The 20,312-nt window shown below is 31.0% G+C and overlaps 1 protein-coding gene across 1 annotated transcript; it reads right to left on the reverse strand.

The window, feature by feature from the left end:
* Positions 1-448: 448 nt before the first annotated feature.
* LOC18099133 (aconitate hydratase 1) lies at positions 449-7,288 on the reverse strand. The gene is made up of 20 exons (XM_006382980.3): positions 7,120-7,288; positions 6,899-7,000; positions 6,472-6,632; positions 6,268-6,360; positions 5,912-6,097; positions 5,574-5,735; positions 5,200-5,344; positions 4,954-5,096; positions 4,821-4,877; positions 4,612-4,691; positions 4,442-4,517; positions 3,779-3,964; positions 3,091-3,158; positions 2,888-3,006; positions 2,677-2,798; positions 2,409-2,507; positions 1,835-2,314; positions 1,313-1,411; positions 982-1,224; positions 449-869 (listed from the first exon to the last, which is right to left on the reverse strand). Exons 1-20 carry the CDS (start codon positions 7,121-7,123, stop codon positions 795-797), a joined length of 2,700 nt encoding a protein of 899 aa, XP_006383042.1. The 5' UTR covers positions 7,124-7,288; the 3' UTR covers positions 449-794.
* Positions 7,289-20,312: the final 13,024 nt, after the last annotated feature.

Below are 20,312 nucleotides of genomic sequence, written 5' to 3' on the forward strand. Positions count from 1 at the left end.
GGCATCGCATCCTTTTGTGGCGTACATAGAGAAAACATGGCTGTATTTGCTCATGGGTTGACTAACTGTTTAAAGTTTCGATCATCCAACAACTACTGTGCCTTTGGATTCTTCAGAGCAAACGAGTTAATCAATTATAGGCTTGCCGAAATTGTGGTGAATGGAGCTAAGGCCATTCAACTTTATTTACCCCGAGGGTAGAGCAGAGCAGGGCTTGAGCTTAGGTTGGTTTCTCTTTTAGGGTCAAGGCAACTGAAATATGAAAGCAACATCGTGCTTCCAAAGGTAAAATAAATGCATCCTTGAGTGCAACAAAAGGGCCATAAAGAATTCTATGAAACCCAACACTACACACGCATACTTGGAACTGAAAGCAGAAGAAACCCATCTTTTGAGATTGACAATGACAGGAGCAGGACGACGATATCTCGGAAAGAAGGGTTGGACATAAGAAAGGGAAACCCATCTTTCATGATATAAAACTTTCCACTCCCAGATTATCAGAAATACACATTTCAAACCAGCAACTAAATCAAAATTGAACATCGAATATCAACATAAACAAACCTGACTGATATATCAAATTAATGTAACCCACGTCTCAAGACACTGGTATTATTGAATCAACTTATACACTGATATTATTGAATCAGTTCGACTTATTAATGATATAACCCGGCTCCGCCCCAAAACCGAGATTATATCCTGTGTTGCCGCAATCTTTAATTACTGGTTTGTTTGGAAACAGATATGGAGCTGCAAACCCACCGTGTTGTTAATCATACTCAGCTGTTTCAGTGATTGGTGTGAATCAGGTTTCTGATGGCATATTGTAGAATGCCTCCATGATCAAAATATGCCAGTTCCACCTACACCAAAGTAACTAAACTTAGGCACAAGCATATGAAGGAATTGAAGCATTTATGAAATAAATGATATTATATTTTGAGGTGAAAAGCAAGGTTGAGTTTCCATCATTACCTCTGTATCAAAGCGCAAGGTACATGCAAATGACTTGCCATTGTCTGTCACCACTGTAACATCTTGACCTGGTCTTATCTCACTCACATTACTAGGCAGATCAATGCTGTAGCACTCATGCCCAGTCAAGCCAAGGGTCTCAGCATCCTCCCCAGGCTTGAAACAAAGTGGAATGATACCCATTCCCACCAAATTACTTCGGTGAATTCGCTCAAAGCTCTTGGCTATCACTGCTTTCACACCCTGGTCCAGGAACAATTTAAAGGATTATGATAAAAGCTTAAAAGTCTAATGAAATTAGATGGGTTTCAGATGCTGGCAGAGAATGTACCAGTAGCATTGGACCCTTGGCAGCCCAATCACGAGAACTTCCACTCCCATACTCGGCACCAGCCAAAATAACTGTATCACGCCCCTCACTCTTGTACCTCTGTTAACCAAAGTAACAAAACCAGAATTGAAACAATATTATGGCCCCAACACAAGAAATGTGATGCTTGTTTATGAATTCTTTATGATTTTGTTCAGTATTTATGAACACTAACCTAAGCAATGCATCTAAGATATATGAAACTAGCAATTGAAGTCGTCCATATGATTAAAATTTATGGATACTGTATGTTTCCCCAGTAGGGAGTAGACTTAACCCAGAACGGCACTGATTTGGACCATGGCTATCTAATGTAGTTACTTATTTGTTTTGCTAATCACAACATTTTAGTCTTATGGCCCTGACCATTAATAACCCTGAGTTAAAGCATAACCCAGGATATTTTTGCTCCCAACTTTTCTCAGTCAAAACATAAAGCATAACTGGACTTGATAGTATATGAAGTAACTTAGAAGAAATTACCATTGCAACATCAAACACAGATAGTTTCTCTCCAGTGGAAATATGAATTGTTTTAGGCCCAACTTCTCCTCCTAACAGTTTGTTGACAAGGCGTATGTTAGCAAATGTGCCTCTTGCCATCACTTCATCATTACCACGGCGACTGCCATAGGAATTGAAGTCTCTTCTATCAACTCCACGTTCCATGAGGTATCTAGCAGCAGGACTGTCCTTGTGGATGCTGCCAGCTGGTGAAATGTGATCAGTTGTAATACTGTCCCCGAAGTTGAGCAAGCAGTAAGCATCCTTCACACCATGTGGTCCTGGCGGAGACATAGTCATGCTTTTGAAATATGGTGGCTCATGTATGTAAGTTGATTTGGAATCCCAAGCATACAGAGTGCCTGAAGGAACAGATAATTGATTCCACATGGGATTTCCCTTGGTGATTGCCTGATATGTAGCCTTAAACATATCAGGCAGAACACTTGAATGAACAACCTGCAGACCATCACGAATAAGAAACAATGAGAGATCTGATCCGTAGCCTAATCAGACAATTCAAAATCAAACTATAGGAGGGAGAGTAGCTTACTTGAGCAACTTCGTCATTGGACGGCCAAATATCCCTGAAAAATATCTTCTTTCCATCTTTTCCCACACCAATTGGCTCTGTTTCAAAATCAATACCCACCTGCAGCATTGCCCCCTCATGAGATACATAATGTCCAGCACATGTAAATCAACAATTGGAAAGGAAAGTGGTGACCACAAAGCAACAGGAAGAGCTACCATTCAAAGTGAAGTAACAAGTCCAGTTTTTTTTTAAAGAAAAAAAAATACATAGAATATAAGTTGAGTACCGTTCCAGCAAGTGCATAAGCTACTACAAGTGGCGGTGAAGCAAGATAATTAGCCCTTGTCAAAGGATGGACACGACCCTCGAAATTTCTATTCCCAGACAACACAGCAGCAGCCACTAGATCTGCAAATGAGTACAAAATCAACAATATCATCAGTTCAAATGATTCCTAGAGAAATATCAGGACAAGAAATGCGTGTAAAAAAGACTACCATTTTCAGTGATAGCTGATGCCACTGCTTCATCTATATCTCCAGAATTTCCGATGCAGGTTGTGCATCCATAACCAACAATATTAAACCCTAGCTGATTAAGATACTTCTGCAAGCCACTGCAGATGTAGCGCAGAAATCAGAAATGCATTGCTATAGCCGCATAAAGTTTACAAGCATGAGATCAGGACTCTAAACAATACCTCTTTTCCAAATATTTGGTTACAACTCCAGAACCTGGAGCAAGACTTGTCTTAATCCATGGTTTCACCTGATAAAAGAATGAAAAACTTACAAATTCAATCACAATCTCTTAGCAACTCAATAATTAATGTGATATAATCTCCTAACAAGACCATATACTTGGAAAATCAGCCAGGTGATTTTGTAATTCAAGTTTCACGTGTCAACAATATAGAATATGTAGAAAAGATAATGGATAAAATTAAGCCTCTCTAGTTTTAATGGATGGAGTAAAAGTGTGCAGGATACTAACATAATCCAAAAACTTTTTTTAAACTAACAATGGTTTAATCCAGCATTAAAAAATTGGAGTCTCACATTCTGAAGCTTTTAAAATGATGTGAATAGATGCTCAGAATTTATTAGATTCACAACGCAGACTCTTGAAAACATAAAAAAGAAACAAGGGAAGTTACACCAATATTATTGGCCAAATCACACTGTAGTACCGATCAAACACGACATACATAATTCCTCCAGAATTAGCTACGAAGTAGGCAATATATAATTCCCTTCATCTGTTTTAGTCTGGTCAACATTGTACTGTTCCCTTTTATCTTGCAGTTGTATCCTTTATTCTGTTAAATATTGTTATAATCAGGATAGCATAAGCTGAAGGAAAAAAGTTTAAAAGAAGAAACATCCAACCTCCAATCCTAGTTCACAAGCTTTCTTTGCAACTAAAGCAGCTCCAAGCATGACACTAGGGTTTGAGGTATTTGTGCAACTAGTAATAGCAGCTATAACAACATCACCATGTCTGAGCTGGGCTGAAGTCCCACGAAAACTGAACTCAGCAACCTTGCTTTGAGATTCTTTTGGTATAGCAAATCCCTGTAATGCCATGAAAAAAGGTAAAGAGACAGACAGGGGGGGGTGTTTCGTTCACGGCAGGAAAATTAAGCTACAACAGATATCAAACAATTTTATTACCAGAGCAAAATATGCTTTGGATAGTAGCAAATGTACTGGGTTAGCTTGTTTATTTTGGAAAATCTTTCCATATTTTTCTTCGATGTATTTTTGAGACATTTGTAAGCTGATGCAATTGAATAAAAATGCAAAGGAACCCCTCCTTTTCTGCCTTCTTATGTTATAAAAACAAACTACAAACAATCTACTATTATTCTTTGAAGAGAACCAAATTGTGGAACTTCCTCAATTACTTTTCTGCCCTTATTACTTTAATGACTTCCATTTCCGCCTAACCCATTTGCAACACCCCCCTCCCCCCCCCCCCCCCCAAAAAAAAAAAAAAAAAGTCTAAAATGATGCCTTTTATGCAGTCTTGTAAGTTGATAAAATTCTCACCTTAAATCCAACCCTGTTGTCTAAGCATGCATGCCAATCAGCTTTCATTTCTCTCAGAGGAACTCGATCATGTGGCCTGCAATAATCTGATTATGACATTGACCGAGAAATATTGGAATATAACAATCAGACAAAGAAGAAAAAAATTTAAAAATGTTTATAAGAATTACCTTTTAGGTCCTGATATACAAGGTTCAACATCCTCGAGATTCAATGCTAGATAAGAAGAGTACATTCTCTCAATCTGGGGCTGAGGTCCGACCAATAATTCACAATGACATAATTATATTTAGATAAAGAGAATTTTTTCACAGTAACATAATAAATACATTGAATGACCATACACTAAGAAAGCAATGAAGTGATATATATTGTTTACCTCACTGTAGTCCACAAACATCCTGTTAGCTCTTAAATAGGATTCTATCATAGAGATCTGCATTATTTAGGTTTCCAAGTCAGCATATACAATGGCCACATTAAATGCAGTACAGTATCATTTTATGGCTTACAGTTTCATCACTTCTGCCTGTCAGTTTCAGATATTGCAGTGTGACATGATCCACAGGAAAGAAACCCATGGTAGCTCCATACTCAGGAGACATGTTGGCAATAGTAGCACGATCTGCTAGTGACAATTCACTCATGCCCTCACCTACAGACATTAGCAAAAGCCAAAAATCTAATGTGAGATAAAGAAATAGATTACATAGTGATCAAAACACAAATTGATGCACAAGGAGTATCAAAGGGTGTACCATAGAACTCCACAAACTTGCCAACAACCCCATGCTTTCTCAGCATTTGAGTCACTGTCAAAACCAAATCAGTGGCTGTGACACCATCTCTAAGTTTTCCTGATAACTTAAACCCAACCACACCAGGCAGGACCATGCTCATGGGCTGCATGCAAAGTGAAAGATACATTGGATGTATTGTTGATGAGAAAAATTACAGGCGTGAGACAAAGGCTATAGAAAGCACTAGCAAATAGAAAATTTCTCATAGGTTAATTGAATGCAGGTAGAAAAAGAATCAAGGAATCAGTTAGGGGATTGAAAATACATTTATGTCAATTAGAGACGTTCCAGATTGTAGACATCGAATGTAAATATAATAACAAATCTTTTACCTGGCCAAGCATTGCAGCTTCGGCTTCTATCCCACCAACTCCCCAACCAGCAACACCTAATCCATCTATCATAGTAGTGTGTGAGTCTGTACCAACAACACTATCAGGATAAAGCAAACCATTTGTGTTGAACACCACCCTCCCAAGGTATTCCAAGTTGACCTGGTAATCAAATTGTTAAACTTCAAACATCTGCATATGAATACATGCCTATGCATTGCATTTTTTAAACTGACAGAGCTCATTCCCCTTGATTGCATCCAAGCATTTGTTTTTTTTTTTTTCAAGAAACATGAAATGTCAACTGTGTTACCGCTCTGTTGAAAAAGCTGCCTCACCTGGTGAACTATACCAGACCCAGGAGGAACAACAAGCATGTTTTGGAAAGCATTTGAGCCCCATTTAAGGAACGCAAATCTTTCTTTGTTTCTTTGGAACTCAAGCTCCATATTAGCCTGCACTGCATTTTCTGATCTTGCCACATCAACCTGAACTGAGTGATCAATAACAAGATCAACAGGAACCTGCACACACAAATTCCACTGGTTAATTCCTTAAACAATAACATGGCAATCAAAATGTCTTCACCCAAGCACATGTCATAGCAGATAAAAATATCAAACGACTTAGAAGCAACAAATTACATAAATTGAAATGGCAGTTATCCTGATGATGCAAAGAGAAAACAGCTCACCAATGGGTTGATCTTATTAGAATCACCTCCCAGATTATTCATTGCATCTCGCATGCAGGCAAGGTCAACAACAGCAGGAACGCCAGTAAAATCCTGAGAACAGAATCATAACAACATCAATAACAATTATAGCAACGATCAATAACAATGGCATGTATTTTCTCTATCAAAAAGTACACTGATCGAATGACCAATGTCATTTACCTGAAGAAGGACTCTAGCAGGCTTGAATGGAATTTCAACTAATTTAGGAGCAGTATTCTCCCAATCAATAATCTTCTCAACATCATTACTCTTGACCTGAAACTCATCGCAGTTTCTAATTGCCGATTCCAGGAGAATCTTAATTGAATACGGCAATCTATCTGCAATAACACACAAAAAACCAACTAAACTCAATATCCAAAATCCCACGTCAAAAAAAAAATCAACTTTTCAGTAAAAAGATTCAAACTTTAGCCAAAGAATTAAAAAAAAAAAAGTCTGAACCTTTTATCCTAATAAAAAGATTCTCATTCTTTGACAGAGTCAACGGCAAACATAAATCACATAATGTCGAACTTCATCTATGTTTATCCTTTCTCAGTAACCAAACTCAAACTCAACAAACTAAAAGTACAAAAATACTAACCAATTCTGGGGTCATTGAGAGCAGGCAAGCTATAGTATTTGCCAAATTCGCCACCAGGTTTCTCAAGTGTCTTCAATATAGACTTGAAAGGATTTTCATTCACTGTCAAGAAAAGCAAAAACCCACATCAAAGAAATCAAAATCAGATTCACTTACTTCAAAACAATCATTTTGGTTACAAAATTTAGGATCAGATTTTAGTTTCAAGTTCGGATTTTTACCCATTTTGATAATCTGAGATTTCTCAATCTACAAGGAAATGAAGATTTAGCGCACTAAAAATCAGATCTGTAGAGAATTAAAGAGAGACAAAGCGAGAGTTGGTAGGTCTATTGGGAGGAGGAAAAAAGATTAATGGGCACGTTGTTGAGTTTTGTCAGTATATTCTGGACTCGGTGGCCATCTTGATTATTTTTTCATTTTGTTTTTGTGTTTGATATATTTTAAGAGTATATTTTATTTAAAAATAAATTAATTTTTTTAAAATATTTTTAAATTACTAATATTAAAAAATAAAAAATAAATCACACTCTTATAATATTTAAAAAAACTAATTTATAAAACTAAAAAACCATAAAAATAGTTCGAGAATATAAAATCAAACTAGAAAAAAAGTTTATTTCTGATCTTTGATTTATTTTTTATAAAATATTAAGGTTCAAAATAATCATCATCAAATTTTTCTTGTCAAATGAAACACGATAACACCAAAATTAACCTTTAGTGTCCACTAGTATATTGGTTTGCACTCCACAGCAGGTCCAACCGATTATTTTTTAAAATGTAAGAAAACAATTAAGAGCATGAAGATTTTTTAACTATGTTACTAAACCTAGTCAAGTGGGTTAATTTTGAAGTCTATGAACCCAACTCTTTACCTAACTCAAGTTTTCAATTAAACTATTTAGGAGCTAACTCGACTTAAATCGATCGATTTTATTGGTCTAAATGCAACATTGATAATCGATAAAAACATGACTTAGCTTTTAAAAAAATTTCAAGATGATAATTTTTTTAAAATATTAAGACAATGATAGATTGGATCGATCTCGGTCCCCCCGCAACCCGAGTCATAGACTATATTGGGTTTAATAACTTTTTTAATTTAATTATATGATAAAAATAGATCCTCACAAAATTGAGTATCAACCTAAAAATAGACACTTATTTAAGACAAGTATTCCTAAAGAAAGCCAAAAAAATCCATAATAAAGTCTATTTCTCAACCAATTCAATATTAAATGATAAAATAAAAAAATAATTAAAAATAATTAAAAGACAAAAAAGACATATCATATCGGTGGATAAACTCGTCAAACTTATGAATTGGGTAAGTCGGGCTAGTATGTCAAACCTGTGAACTGGGTAATGGACTTCACTGAGATTATAATTTTTTTTTTCAAAACTATTTTTTATTTAATTATATGATAAAAAAATAGACGATTGTGAAATCAAACATCAACCCAATACCGAAATGTTTTTTGATCGTGACAACCTCATAAAAGACGAAATGAAACTAGTTTATGAAACTGAATTCTCAATTGACTCAGTATCTAAGGATGAAATTAAAAAAAAAACTAATTAAAAAAAAGTTAAACTTATTAGACCCGCGAACCAAGTCAATCAGTCAAACCTGTGAATAAGTCCATAGACTTTACAAATTTAATAACATAACTTTTCTCTGAAACTATTTTTTTTTAACTATATGAGAAAAAGTAGACGATAAAAAAATCAAGTTCAATTAAAAAAAAAATACTCATCAAACTTGTAAATCAGGGCAAATCAGGTTACCCTGGTAAACCCATAAACTATGCTAACTTTATAGAAAGGTAGAATAAAAAGAAATAAATTATGAAGCCAAATTCTCAATCATTCCAATATTAAAAGATGAAATGGACAAAAACAAATTTGAAAAAAAATCATAACAAAAATTCAAAAAACAAAAATCAAAAGAAAAAAAGAAAGAAAGCAAAACATTGTGGATTACTATTATCATCACAGCGCAATGTGAGTGGGTGAACAGTGATTTCCTCACACCCCTTAATTTTTGTTACTTTATAAAGTTTAATAATATGACTTTTCTCTAAAAATATTTTTTAATTATATGAGAAAAAAATAGACTATATAAAAAAAGTCAAGTTCAATTAAAAAAACAAAGAAAAATAAAGACAACTCACCAAACTCGTAAACGAAGGCAACCTGGGTTACCTTGACAAACGGTTAAACCACACTAACCTTATATGAAGGTAAAATAAAATGAAGAAAATTACAAAGTTAAATTATCAACAATCTCAATTTTAAAAGATGAAATCAACAAAAAAAATTTGAAAAAAAAAATCCATAACAAAAAAAAGCAAAACATTGTGGATTACTATTGTAATCCATAGTGTAATGAGTGTTGGGAGAATAGTGATTTCTCCACATCCTTTATTTTTTATTATTTTATAAATTTTAATAACATAATTATTTTTATAAATATTTTTAACTATATGAGAAAAAATAGACTATAAAAAAGTCAAATTCAATTAATAAAGAAAAAAAACCTCACCAAACCCATAAATTGGGGCAACTGAGGCAACTTGAGTTACTTTGACAAACCCCCAAATCACGCTAACCTCATAGAAAGACAAAATAAAAAGAAAAAAAATTGACAAAAATAATTTTTTTAAAAAATAATAACAAAAAAACAAAAAGAAAAGAAAAAAGAAAAAAACCATGTGTTCAAGTAGAAAAAAAAACAATGAGGGGAGAAACTGTACCAATCCACAGTGTTTTGTAAGGAAAATTACAGTACTTTTCCATGCATATTTATATCTATTGGACTATTTTTTTATAATCAAGACTAAATTATTTTCTCTTTTAGGTTTTAAAAAAACCATTTATATGTGAATCAATGCATCAAGAAGAAAGGTTTGAGCATTGTATGTTACTTAAAGTAAGTTAGAAAAAAATTTAGTTGCTGTTTAAAAAAAAAACCAGTGTTAAAAAAGATATGTGTGAAGTTTAGTATAAAAACACAGAAGTTATATGACTAACCAAATAAGTTTTTCAATGTGATTGCGCAAAAAGCAAAAGCTATCACATTACCAAGCGGTCTTTTTATGTGTTTGGTAAGGCGGCTCAACCAACTTTTCAAACTGCTTTTCTCCTGAAAATGCATCAAATTAATGCTTTGTTTGAGGTGTATTTTTATAGTTTTGATGTAGTATACAAAGAAAAAAAAATACCTTGAGCATCTTATAGTTTACTTTATTTCACACTTTACCTCTATTATTTTGAAAAATATAGTTTATATCCTCAATTTTATAATTTCATAACGCTTCACATAACACAAAAAAGATCAACAAAAAAATGTTAGATTACTTTAGTTTGCCATTATATTCAATATAATGAGTAAATAGCCATTCTTGCTTTTAAAATAACAAATTACCACTAAAAAAAAACTATCATTCTCTTTACCAAACATGAAACCCTAGCCACCGGCTTGAATTCAGTCGAAGAAACCCTTAACAATCTCTTTTGTTCTCCACACTTTGGACTCTGCTGCAAGTGTAGATAAAAAGAATAGGAGGTTGGAATTCCATAAATTTTTGCTATTATTGGCTCTTTATTGTTTTCAGTCAAGAAACCCTCAACAATCTCTATGTCACCTCACCTAATTTTTTGTTGTGTTAAGCATAAATTTTTTTTTATTAACGTGGATGTCTGGACTAATTTGTGCGTACCTCAACTAATCTCAGGGGCCCTGAAGTTAATGACCATGTAAATCTCCAGTGGCTATTATATTAGCAACCACATGGCTCGAACCTGGAATTACAAGAAAAACAAACCCTTTAATTCCAAACTTTTACTATTGGATTACCTCCTAGATGGTTTGTTATGCAGTATTCTTATATTGTCAAATGGCATTGCATTTTTCAGTTTAATTCACAGTCCAGAGGAAAGTATGGTTTCGAAGAGGGAGATAGAGAGGCGAAAAGGGATAGGACAAGGCATTGGAAGGGGATGGAACAAGTTTCCAAGGTGATGGACGAGACCCGCAGATTGTCTTTTTATTTGCACTTGCAGTAGAGACTACAGTGAAGAGAACAAAGGCGATTGTTAAGGGTTTTATCTTCATGTTTGGCAAAGAGAGTGATAGTTTTTTTTTAATGGTAATTTTATTATTTTAAAGTAACATGGGCTCTTTAATTATTAAATTAAATATAATAAAAAAGCTGTAAATAATTTAATATTTTTTATTAATTTTTTTTTTGTTATGTAAAGTGTTATAAAATTATGAAGTTCAGGATATAAACTATAATTTTTAAAATAATAGAGATTGTAAAATGAAGTAAATTATAGGATATTCATTGGAACTTCCTTTCTATTTTAAAAAAACCATTATTATTTAAAAAATACTTTATAAAACATTACCAAACATGCTTTAAAAAATTCTTTTTCTTTGTATGTGTGTTAAAAAAAAACTGCTAAATTGATAAAAAAAAAATATTATTTTTTACAATTTTCTTTTTATATTCAAACACTAAAAAAATAAATGTACATCAATATTTTTAGATTAATTAGTCAAAAAAATCTTGAATTACTAGTTAAATACAGTTACATCTTTAATATTTAATGTTTTTGTTTTTGTTTTTATTTTTCTTCCTCGCACTTTTAAGACAAAACAATGTGACTCTGCTTTTAGGTATCCATCCACCAACTCCACTAAAAACAAATAAAAAGCATGCATTAGTCAACAAAAGCCCAAATGTACACGTGTTAACACATGAATACTTAGCAAGAGTTTTAATAAAAGTTCAAATAATTTACATAAGAAATATATAATAAATTTCCAAAATTTTTCAAAGACTAAACGATGAAATTTATAAACTTTTTTTAAAATAATAATAATAAGACGAAGAAAAATAATAAAATACTAAATAGGTTTTAATCGAATTCATTAATTCTTTTATATTTTCTTGGAAAGCTCTACATATTGAAAGAACATTTAAGATGGTATAATTTTTTTTATCTATGTCTATATCTTTAATATTTATAGAAGATAATATAATGAGCCATTAAAAAGTAACTCTATAAAATAAAAACTACGTGTCTATGTATTTGTGTGATATATAAAATTTTATTTAATTATTATAGAAAAACCATTTTAATTTAATAATATTAAATATGAGTATTAGTATAAAAGATCCAATGTTTTATAAATTTATATTTTTTGGAGTTTTTCAATTATAGATATTACTAAATATAATAATTATAAATTATAAGAAAATATATTACAAATTATAATACTTAACTTCTTATAATCGTCCTAATATTCAAAAGACTCATTTAATTAAACAAAATAATTCATAAATTTTATACTAATTGATTCTCTCCTTTATATAATCTTTTAAATCAATAAAAATGTTACGTTGTCAAACATTCTCTCCTTCTCTTCCATATACTCCCAAATAATTCTCCTTCTCTAGAGGCTAGAGATTAATCAACAATAGTAAAAGTCAAAGTATATGTCACAGCGTTGGTCAGCTATTATGTGTCTTTTGGTCAGTTGTTGTTAGCCAAGGTTACGTATTTGGTGATCCTCTGTTAGGTGTACTATATACTAAATTTTATTATTGTTCATTTTCTGGTTTTTCTTTTGTTTCTCTTTCATTGCATCTAGATTATTTATCACCTTCTAGATCTTGACCTTCAAGGAGTAGCATGACTATGCATCCAAATTATTATTCAAGATTTCAATAAAAAAATATATTAAATCGCCGTAATTGAACAACATCTTTACAACTAGAATATACCTGAAGAATAATATATATATATATATATATATATAAAGTTTCGGTCGCAAATACTTATGTATTTATGAGATGCTAGGTTTATCAACTTTTCAAGCTTATTATTGGAAATTTCTCAATCAAACTTGGCAAATCGCTATTTATATTTTGATTTTTATCCAAATTTTATAGTATTGTTAATTGATCCAAATATTACAAAAACTTATGAAAAACTGATTTAATTTTAGATGTCATCGATGAAATTATAGATCCTAAAATCTAATATAAATAATTAAATTAAAAGACTTCATTTAAAAAAAACAAGATGTTAGACATTACAATCTTTAACAAATACAAATATAATTCAAGATTTACAACAATAAATAAAATAAATTAAAGAAAAATTAAGTCAATTTCAAAATAATTATTGCCCTAGACATTGCGATCATCATTTTTTTTTCAAGTTTTTTATTTAAAAGAGAGGACGAAAGGTACGGAGAGAGAATGAGATGTGAAGGAGTCAGCACATGGTGTTATAGTCACTAGAAACCTAACTGGTCTTTCAAAATTCTAGGTAAGGGACTAATTATACTAACGGAAAGATACTATTAACCCTACAGTCTCTTACATTAGATAAGTTACATTGCCACTTTGTCCTTCTATCTCTAATGTATTTAATATATATGCCTATAGGCTAATGATCTACTTTATATTGGTGGATGGGTACTTAAGGTTCACATGTTAACATAAAATAGAAGGTTTGAATTAAAAGTGCAAAGAGGTTGATTAATTTAAGCATTATCCTATATGAGGTTAAGATCATGTTGTCACTTCTCAATATTGCTAGAATAATGTCTTCTAGTGGCTGATTTATTCTAGAAATAATTAATGAATGATCGCATATTGATGGGTTACTTCTAATTAAGGTTTATGACCTATGATGGTCTTTTAAATATCATCAATGAATAACATTGTGGGCCTATATGGAGTCATATTGACTCAACCCTAAATTTCAAGCTTAACCAAAATTTTAGGATAATGATCTAATGTGGTTCATTTATCCAAGTTGAGAATCATTCAAAAAAAAATTTATTGAATGATTTTTGTACCTTCATCCCTTTGTCCAGTAAATGACCATTGACGGTTCATCTACTTAATGGTAGGATAAAATAAATGTCCTTTATTAGACTTAAAATATATACACTTTCAGCCAATAATTCAGTTATCTCCTTGTGAATGTCAATAAATCCAGTAAACCCATTTGGTTGCTAATAATCTGGCTATCCCCTCACAAATGCCATTAAATTCGACAAACTCATTCAATTGTCAATAATTTAGCTATCCTTTCACGGATGCCAATAAATTTAATCATTACATTTGCAATAATATTTTTTTTCTTTGCTTTACATTTCCAACAACCCATACAAATCAAACAAAATAAATAAATTGCAATAATTCAATTTATTAACTTTTAAATTCATATAGGGTGGTGAACATCTATGTGGGTTACTGCCACTGGGGTCGATTAACAAAATCATAAATAGGTACTTTAACACATCTTTTATAATTATGCAATTGTGACCAATTTCACATCACATACAATTTCTTATCTTATAGGCACAAGTTTTTATGACCAATAGATCTTTCACATCACATATAGATATAAATTGAAACTAGCATTATGAAGATAGTTCAATAATTTACAAGGTAAAAGAGATGACCCTTACATTAAGCTCCCGCTATACGATCTCCTGGAAAGTCGAGTCTCTTTTTGAATACTTCTTCTACATTCCAATAGAACACCCTGAATTAGTATTCAAACCTTCCTAATTTGTTCATCATATTTACAAATTCACATAATCAAATATTTTCATAAACATTTTCATGGATATATTATTCTTGTTTATCATTTAAATTCATTTACATTAGAATTTATTTACACGTTATTAAATGTTCAATTAACTCAAATCTTCATCAATGATTTTCAATGTCCAAATAACTCAATATTTCATCAATGATTTTCTAATATCTAAATATATAACTTTTCATCACCGATTTATAATGTCCATATACATGACTTTTCAACATTTAATTTATTGTTATAAAAATCTCAAATGTCTAACCCAAACTCATGACTTCTTAGGTACAACCACTCATATACATATCTTCATCTCCAATCACCTAGGTGGTACTATAAGACAATCATCCATTTTACATAGATTTTAACTATACCCAAACCTTCCCAACATAAAAATCATAACTCAAACACAATATAAACAGTTCTCAAGTATTTATATCATCAATACTACATTAAATAATACAACAAAAATCAACTTTCCAAACCTCCTCAAGTCTCCCTTCAATAGCCAACCCTATTATTCAATGGCCACTCATGGATTTTTATCATTTTCTCTTTCAATTCAACTTCATCTAACAAGTATATATTGTGATATCCCACATCGGAAGCGAGCGTCCAGAGCCAGGGCCTTATAAGTGCATGCTCACCTTGACTAGTAAGACGCGTTTTGGGGCCATGCGTGGCTGCCAAGAACAAACCCGTGAGGGAGACCTGGGTGGAAGCCCTAGACATGGGTGGACTGGGAGGCCCAAAGCGGACAATATCTTGCTAGTGAGGTGGGGTGTTACATTTGGTATCAGAGCCGAGGACGGCTCGTCTTAAGGTGGGGGGATTGTGATATCTCACATCGGAAGCGAGCGTCCAGAGCCAGGGCCTTATAAGTGCATGCTCACCTTGACTAGTAAGACGCGTTTTGGAGCCATGCGTGGCTGCCAAGAACAAACCTGTGAGGGGGACCTGGGTGGAAGCCCTGGACATAGGTGGACTGGGAGGCACAAAGCGGACAATATCTTGCTAGTGAGGTGGAGTGTTACATATATATTCAATCATAACCTAAGAATATTGTTGCTCATATATTTAACAACCATTCAAACAAGCATGTATCGTTTAAAGTTTTAGACATATAAGCAAGGCAAGATAACACCATATATCCCACTAACATCCTAGCTTTCAAATGCATTTACTAGTGTCTACTCATCATATTGACATTAAATTATCAAGGTTTGAAACAAAACACGGCAGCCTCGTTTACTGCCCCTTTCAGTCCGCCCTTCATTGGGTTTTAACCCAAGGTTTCTCTTCAATAATCTTTTCTATTTCATTATATCATATACCTATATCATGTTCATTTAGTTTAACAATTACATGTCATTTTCCCCAAAAAATTTCCAAGAACTATAATTAAGAAATTTGGGGTTTTTTCTAATTTCTATTAAAGACTATATTTTTTTAATTTCTATATATTCACCACACATATAATTAAAAATCTAAAAAATATTAAAATTAGATCAAAATTTAATAAATTATTAAATTGTACCTGAGTTATTTTTTATAGGGGCTCTTAGTTATTGTTTTACATTATCTTTGATTCTTTTATATTTTTTTGGCAAACTCTTCTAAAAGAAAAGATAGTATAAAATTTTTATTATGTCTAAATCTTTAGTATTTATAGAAGATAATATAATGAACTATTAAAAAATAATTTTATAAAATAAAAGGATTTGCAGAAACTATAATTCGAATATAATCATGTTATAATTAACGTCATGTACCTATTTATTTGTGTTATATACAAATTTTATTTGAACAAAAAGTTCTTCTAGACAAAAATAATTTACAAATATTATAATATAATAGTAATTATAGTAGAAGAAAACATTTTAATTTTATAATATTAAATAAGAAAACCCTAATTTATAAATTATTTTTTTGGAGTTTTCAATAGAAAACATAAAGTATTAAAATCTAAAAATAATTTAATTATATCAAAATTTATTAAGTTATTAAATTGAGTTCTTCGTTTATTTTTATATGTTATTTCTTTATCGTCTTCGTTACTTTTTCTTACTCTTTCAAGCAAACACCGATAGTGCCTAAAAAACAGAAGCAAAATTTATAAAAAATAATTTATAAAATATATATTAATTAATTCATTTTGAATTTAGATTCATGTCAGGCATAGTTGAAAAGACTGTTTCAAATATAAAAGGATCATAATAATATAATATAAAGTGAAATTCGTTTATAATTATCGTTTTTAAAAGTGATATATATTTAAATCCTGAAAAATAATTCAATTCATGTACCTGATATTTACTTAAATTCAGTTAAAGATTATTTTATATGGTTAAAAAATAAACAAATTAATTTAGTTATATATTTAAAATTTATATAAAGATTGTTTTAAAAGCCAAATAAGAATTTTATAAATCAAACATCTTTATTTTAAAAATATTTAAATTTTATAAATAAATTTAAAATGAGTAATACACGTAAATTTTGTAGTCAATCCTCCTATCACTTCATGCACCCTCCATAAATTTCCTGTGGAAAAAGCACAGGCCGGCCGCCGGTGGAACTTGAAGGTGCATGCATGTGTTTAAGATAGTCCTGTGATTGCGAATAACATTGGCCTCAAATTTATGGTGACGCGGCATTTTACAAGGTCGTGGCTGCCAACGTTAGAGAATGTCGTGGCTGCCAAGTTCAGAGAACTTCAAAGGTCACAACTGTTATGAAGATAAAGGACCGATTTACGGTTGGAGGGTTTTTTTTTTTTTTTTTTTCAAAATAGCCTGGCTTCCAAACTTATTTTGGTTTAAAAAATAAAAAATATAGTTTATTTTTAAAGATTGCGCTATAAGAGTTGCAGCCTTTTAAAAATCTATTATTTATTTTTTTATAGGTGAGAAAAAAACCAAAAAACCGATTCAACCGGAAAAACTGGAAAAAAATAACTGAAAAAACTGAACTATGAAAAAAAATCGATTAAACCGATTAGAATTTTGAAAAAACCGACCAGTTCGGTTTTGGTTTTATAAGCTTGAAACCGAGAAAACCGAACCGAACCGAACTCAAACCGAAAAAAACCGAGCCAAACAAAAAAAAACCGAGCCAAGCCGAAAAAACCAAACCAAACCGATTTGAACCGGTTTTTGTTCTCAACAAACCGAACCGAACCGAAACTGGTCGGTTTGAACCGGTTTCGGTTTTTTTAAAAAAAATTATTTCAGTTTGGTTACTTTTTTTTTGTAAAAACCGAACCGAACCGAAAATAATCACCCTTAATTTTTTATCTACAAGTTAAACTCAATCTTATCCTTGTATGTTTTTATCATACCCTCCTGGTAGATAATCACAAATAATAAATATTTGATTTGAGAAGAGATTTGATCTAGAGCGTTATAAAAAAATTATACTGTTACATGTGTAAAACAAATACATAAATAATAAATCAGTATTAATCCTACTCCTAGTAGGATAAACCTATTTTATAGGGATATAAATCTTTATTTCCTATTATTTAGTAATATAATGGAAACCAATAAAATGATACTAAATTTATTAGTCTTTATTTCCTTTTTTTTTAATTATTATCTTAGTTTTTTTTTTCTCACTTTCAGATAACGATGGATAGTGTTAAGAAAGCAGCAATATTTTTTGAAAAGTAATTTATATTCATTTATTTATTTTTAATTTAGATTCATGTCATGTATAATTGAAAAGAATTGTTTCAAATAAAAAAGGCTCATAATAATATAATATTAAGAGAAGTTTTTTTTATATAATTATCGTTTTAAAAGTGATTTAAATTATGTAAAATAATTCAATTTATGTACCTAATATTTACTTAAATTCAGGTAAAACCTAATTATTTCATATGGTTAAAAATTAGACATATTAATTTATTTATATTTTTAAATCTTACATGAATATCGTTTAAAAGTCAAATTAAGGTTTTCGAGAGTCCTGTGATTGTGAATAATACTGACCTCAAATTTTAGGGTGACAAGGCATTTAACAAAGTCGTAGCTGCCAATGGAGAGTATGGCATGGTCCTCGCAGGAAACTTCATGGGTCACAACTGTATTTTAAAAGTAATTTTAAAAATAATTAATTTTATTTATTTTTTCTTTATATAAAATTAATATTTTCTTGATATTTTTATATTATTTTGATACGCTAATATCAAAAATAATTTTTTAAAAATAAAAAATATATTATTTTAATATGTTTTGAAATGAAAAGCACTTTGAAAAACAACTTCTACCATACTTCCAAATACACGAAAAAAACAGGCTTATAGTTGCAAACTCCAGTCACACATGTATCAGCTTTTAGTTTAGAGGCGTTCGGAAACGTGCGATTGTTATTTTTTAAAATATTTTTTATTTAGAAATATATTAAAATAATATATTTTTATTTTTTTAAAATTATTTTTTATATTAGTACATCAAAATAATTTGAAAATACCAAAAAATATTAATTTAAAGAAAGAAATAAAAACAATTTAATTTTTTAAAAAAATATTTTTAAAACGTAACATCTGCTTGTCATAATTACTAACCCTTCATAATTAATTTTCAATGCTAACTAGTCTTTGATTTAACTTGTTTCTTTATTTAATTCTAGGCCACTTCTGTGTTAGCTCCATGATCCTTATCATTAGATTTATTTTCCACAGGCGAATCTAAGTTTGGCTTGCCACGTATTTGCCACATCATAAGACAGAGATAGATTGTAGATCCCACTTAAGGAGATGTTTAATTCTCAAAAAATAAATTAAAGAAAGGAGATTTGTTTTCATATAAATTAGATGCGAACACATGAGAAATTCTATTTATTGTTTGCTTTGCAATGAAGAAAAGACTTCATTGCGAGCATTGATGGTCAATTAGGCAGCATTAAATGGGGCTTTAAAAATGTCTTTGTACCTTTTTTGTATAAAAAAAAATTGTCTTTGTTCTTGACAACTTTGAACATCAAATGAAATGCATTTTATTATTGAAATATTGATAAGAAAAAAAAATCACTACTAATTTAGTTAACAAGAATAAATTTTTAGTCTTTTTTTACAATTATAATGGGATGATTGAAAATTTTTATTTTTTGTTTTTTTTTTAAATTTAGTTATTAGTTGATTAACCCAAATTTAACATATCAAAAAAATAAAAACATTTGAATGCTCAATCATCCATGAGCTAGAGGAAAAGTCAAATATTACGAGCTCAGTTTTGAGAAAGAACCCGACCTTATAGGCTTAGCCTTGAAGAAGAGCCCACCGCCACGGGCTTAAGGGAAAAGCCTAACCCTAATGGGCTCAACCTTGAAAAAAAATCTATCCCTTTTAGACTCAGCATAAAAGAAGAGCTCGATTCCAGTGAGCTCATCTACATGATGGATCTTATTCTCTCTTTACTCGTAGGTACACAAAAAATCTCTCAATACTATATTTTTTCTCATTAATGCATATGTAAGGGATATTTATCATTCATTAATACTGTCAGGGAAAAATCACACTCTACCCCCTCATCTCAGTAAAAAAAAAAAAGACTTACTGGCTAAAAATATCCTATAAATTCTTCAAGCTTAAGGTTTACATTCTTTTCATTCTCAATATTTTTAGCATACATATTTTCAAAGTTTATCTCAATAAAATATTATTATATTTTCTCTCTCTTAAAAGATGCTTACTCAAGCATCCAAGAGTTCTAAAATCTTAAAAAAAAAAGAATCTTTTGGAGGTATCAGACACCAGCCACCTCGGCCTACCAAATACCAG

This window comes from Populus trichocarpa, chromosome 5 (genome assembly GCF_000002775.5).
Source record: "Populus trichocarpa isolate Nisqually-1 chromosome 5, P.trichocarpa_v4.1, whole genome shotgun sequence".
In the NCBI taxonomy this organism is placed as follows: domain Eukaryota; kingdom Viridiplantae; phylum Streptophyta; class Magnoliopsida; order Malpighiales; family Salicaceae; genus Populus; species Populus trichocarpa.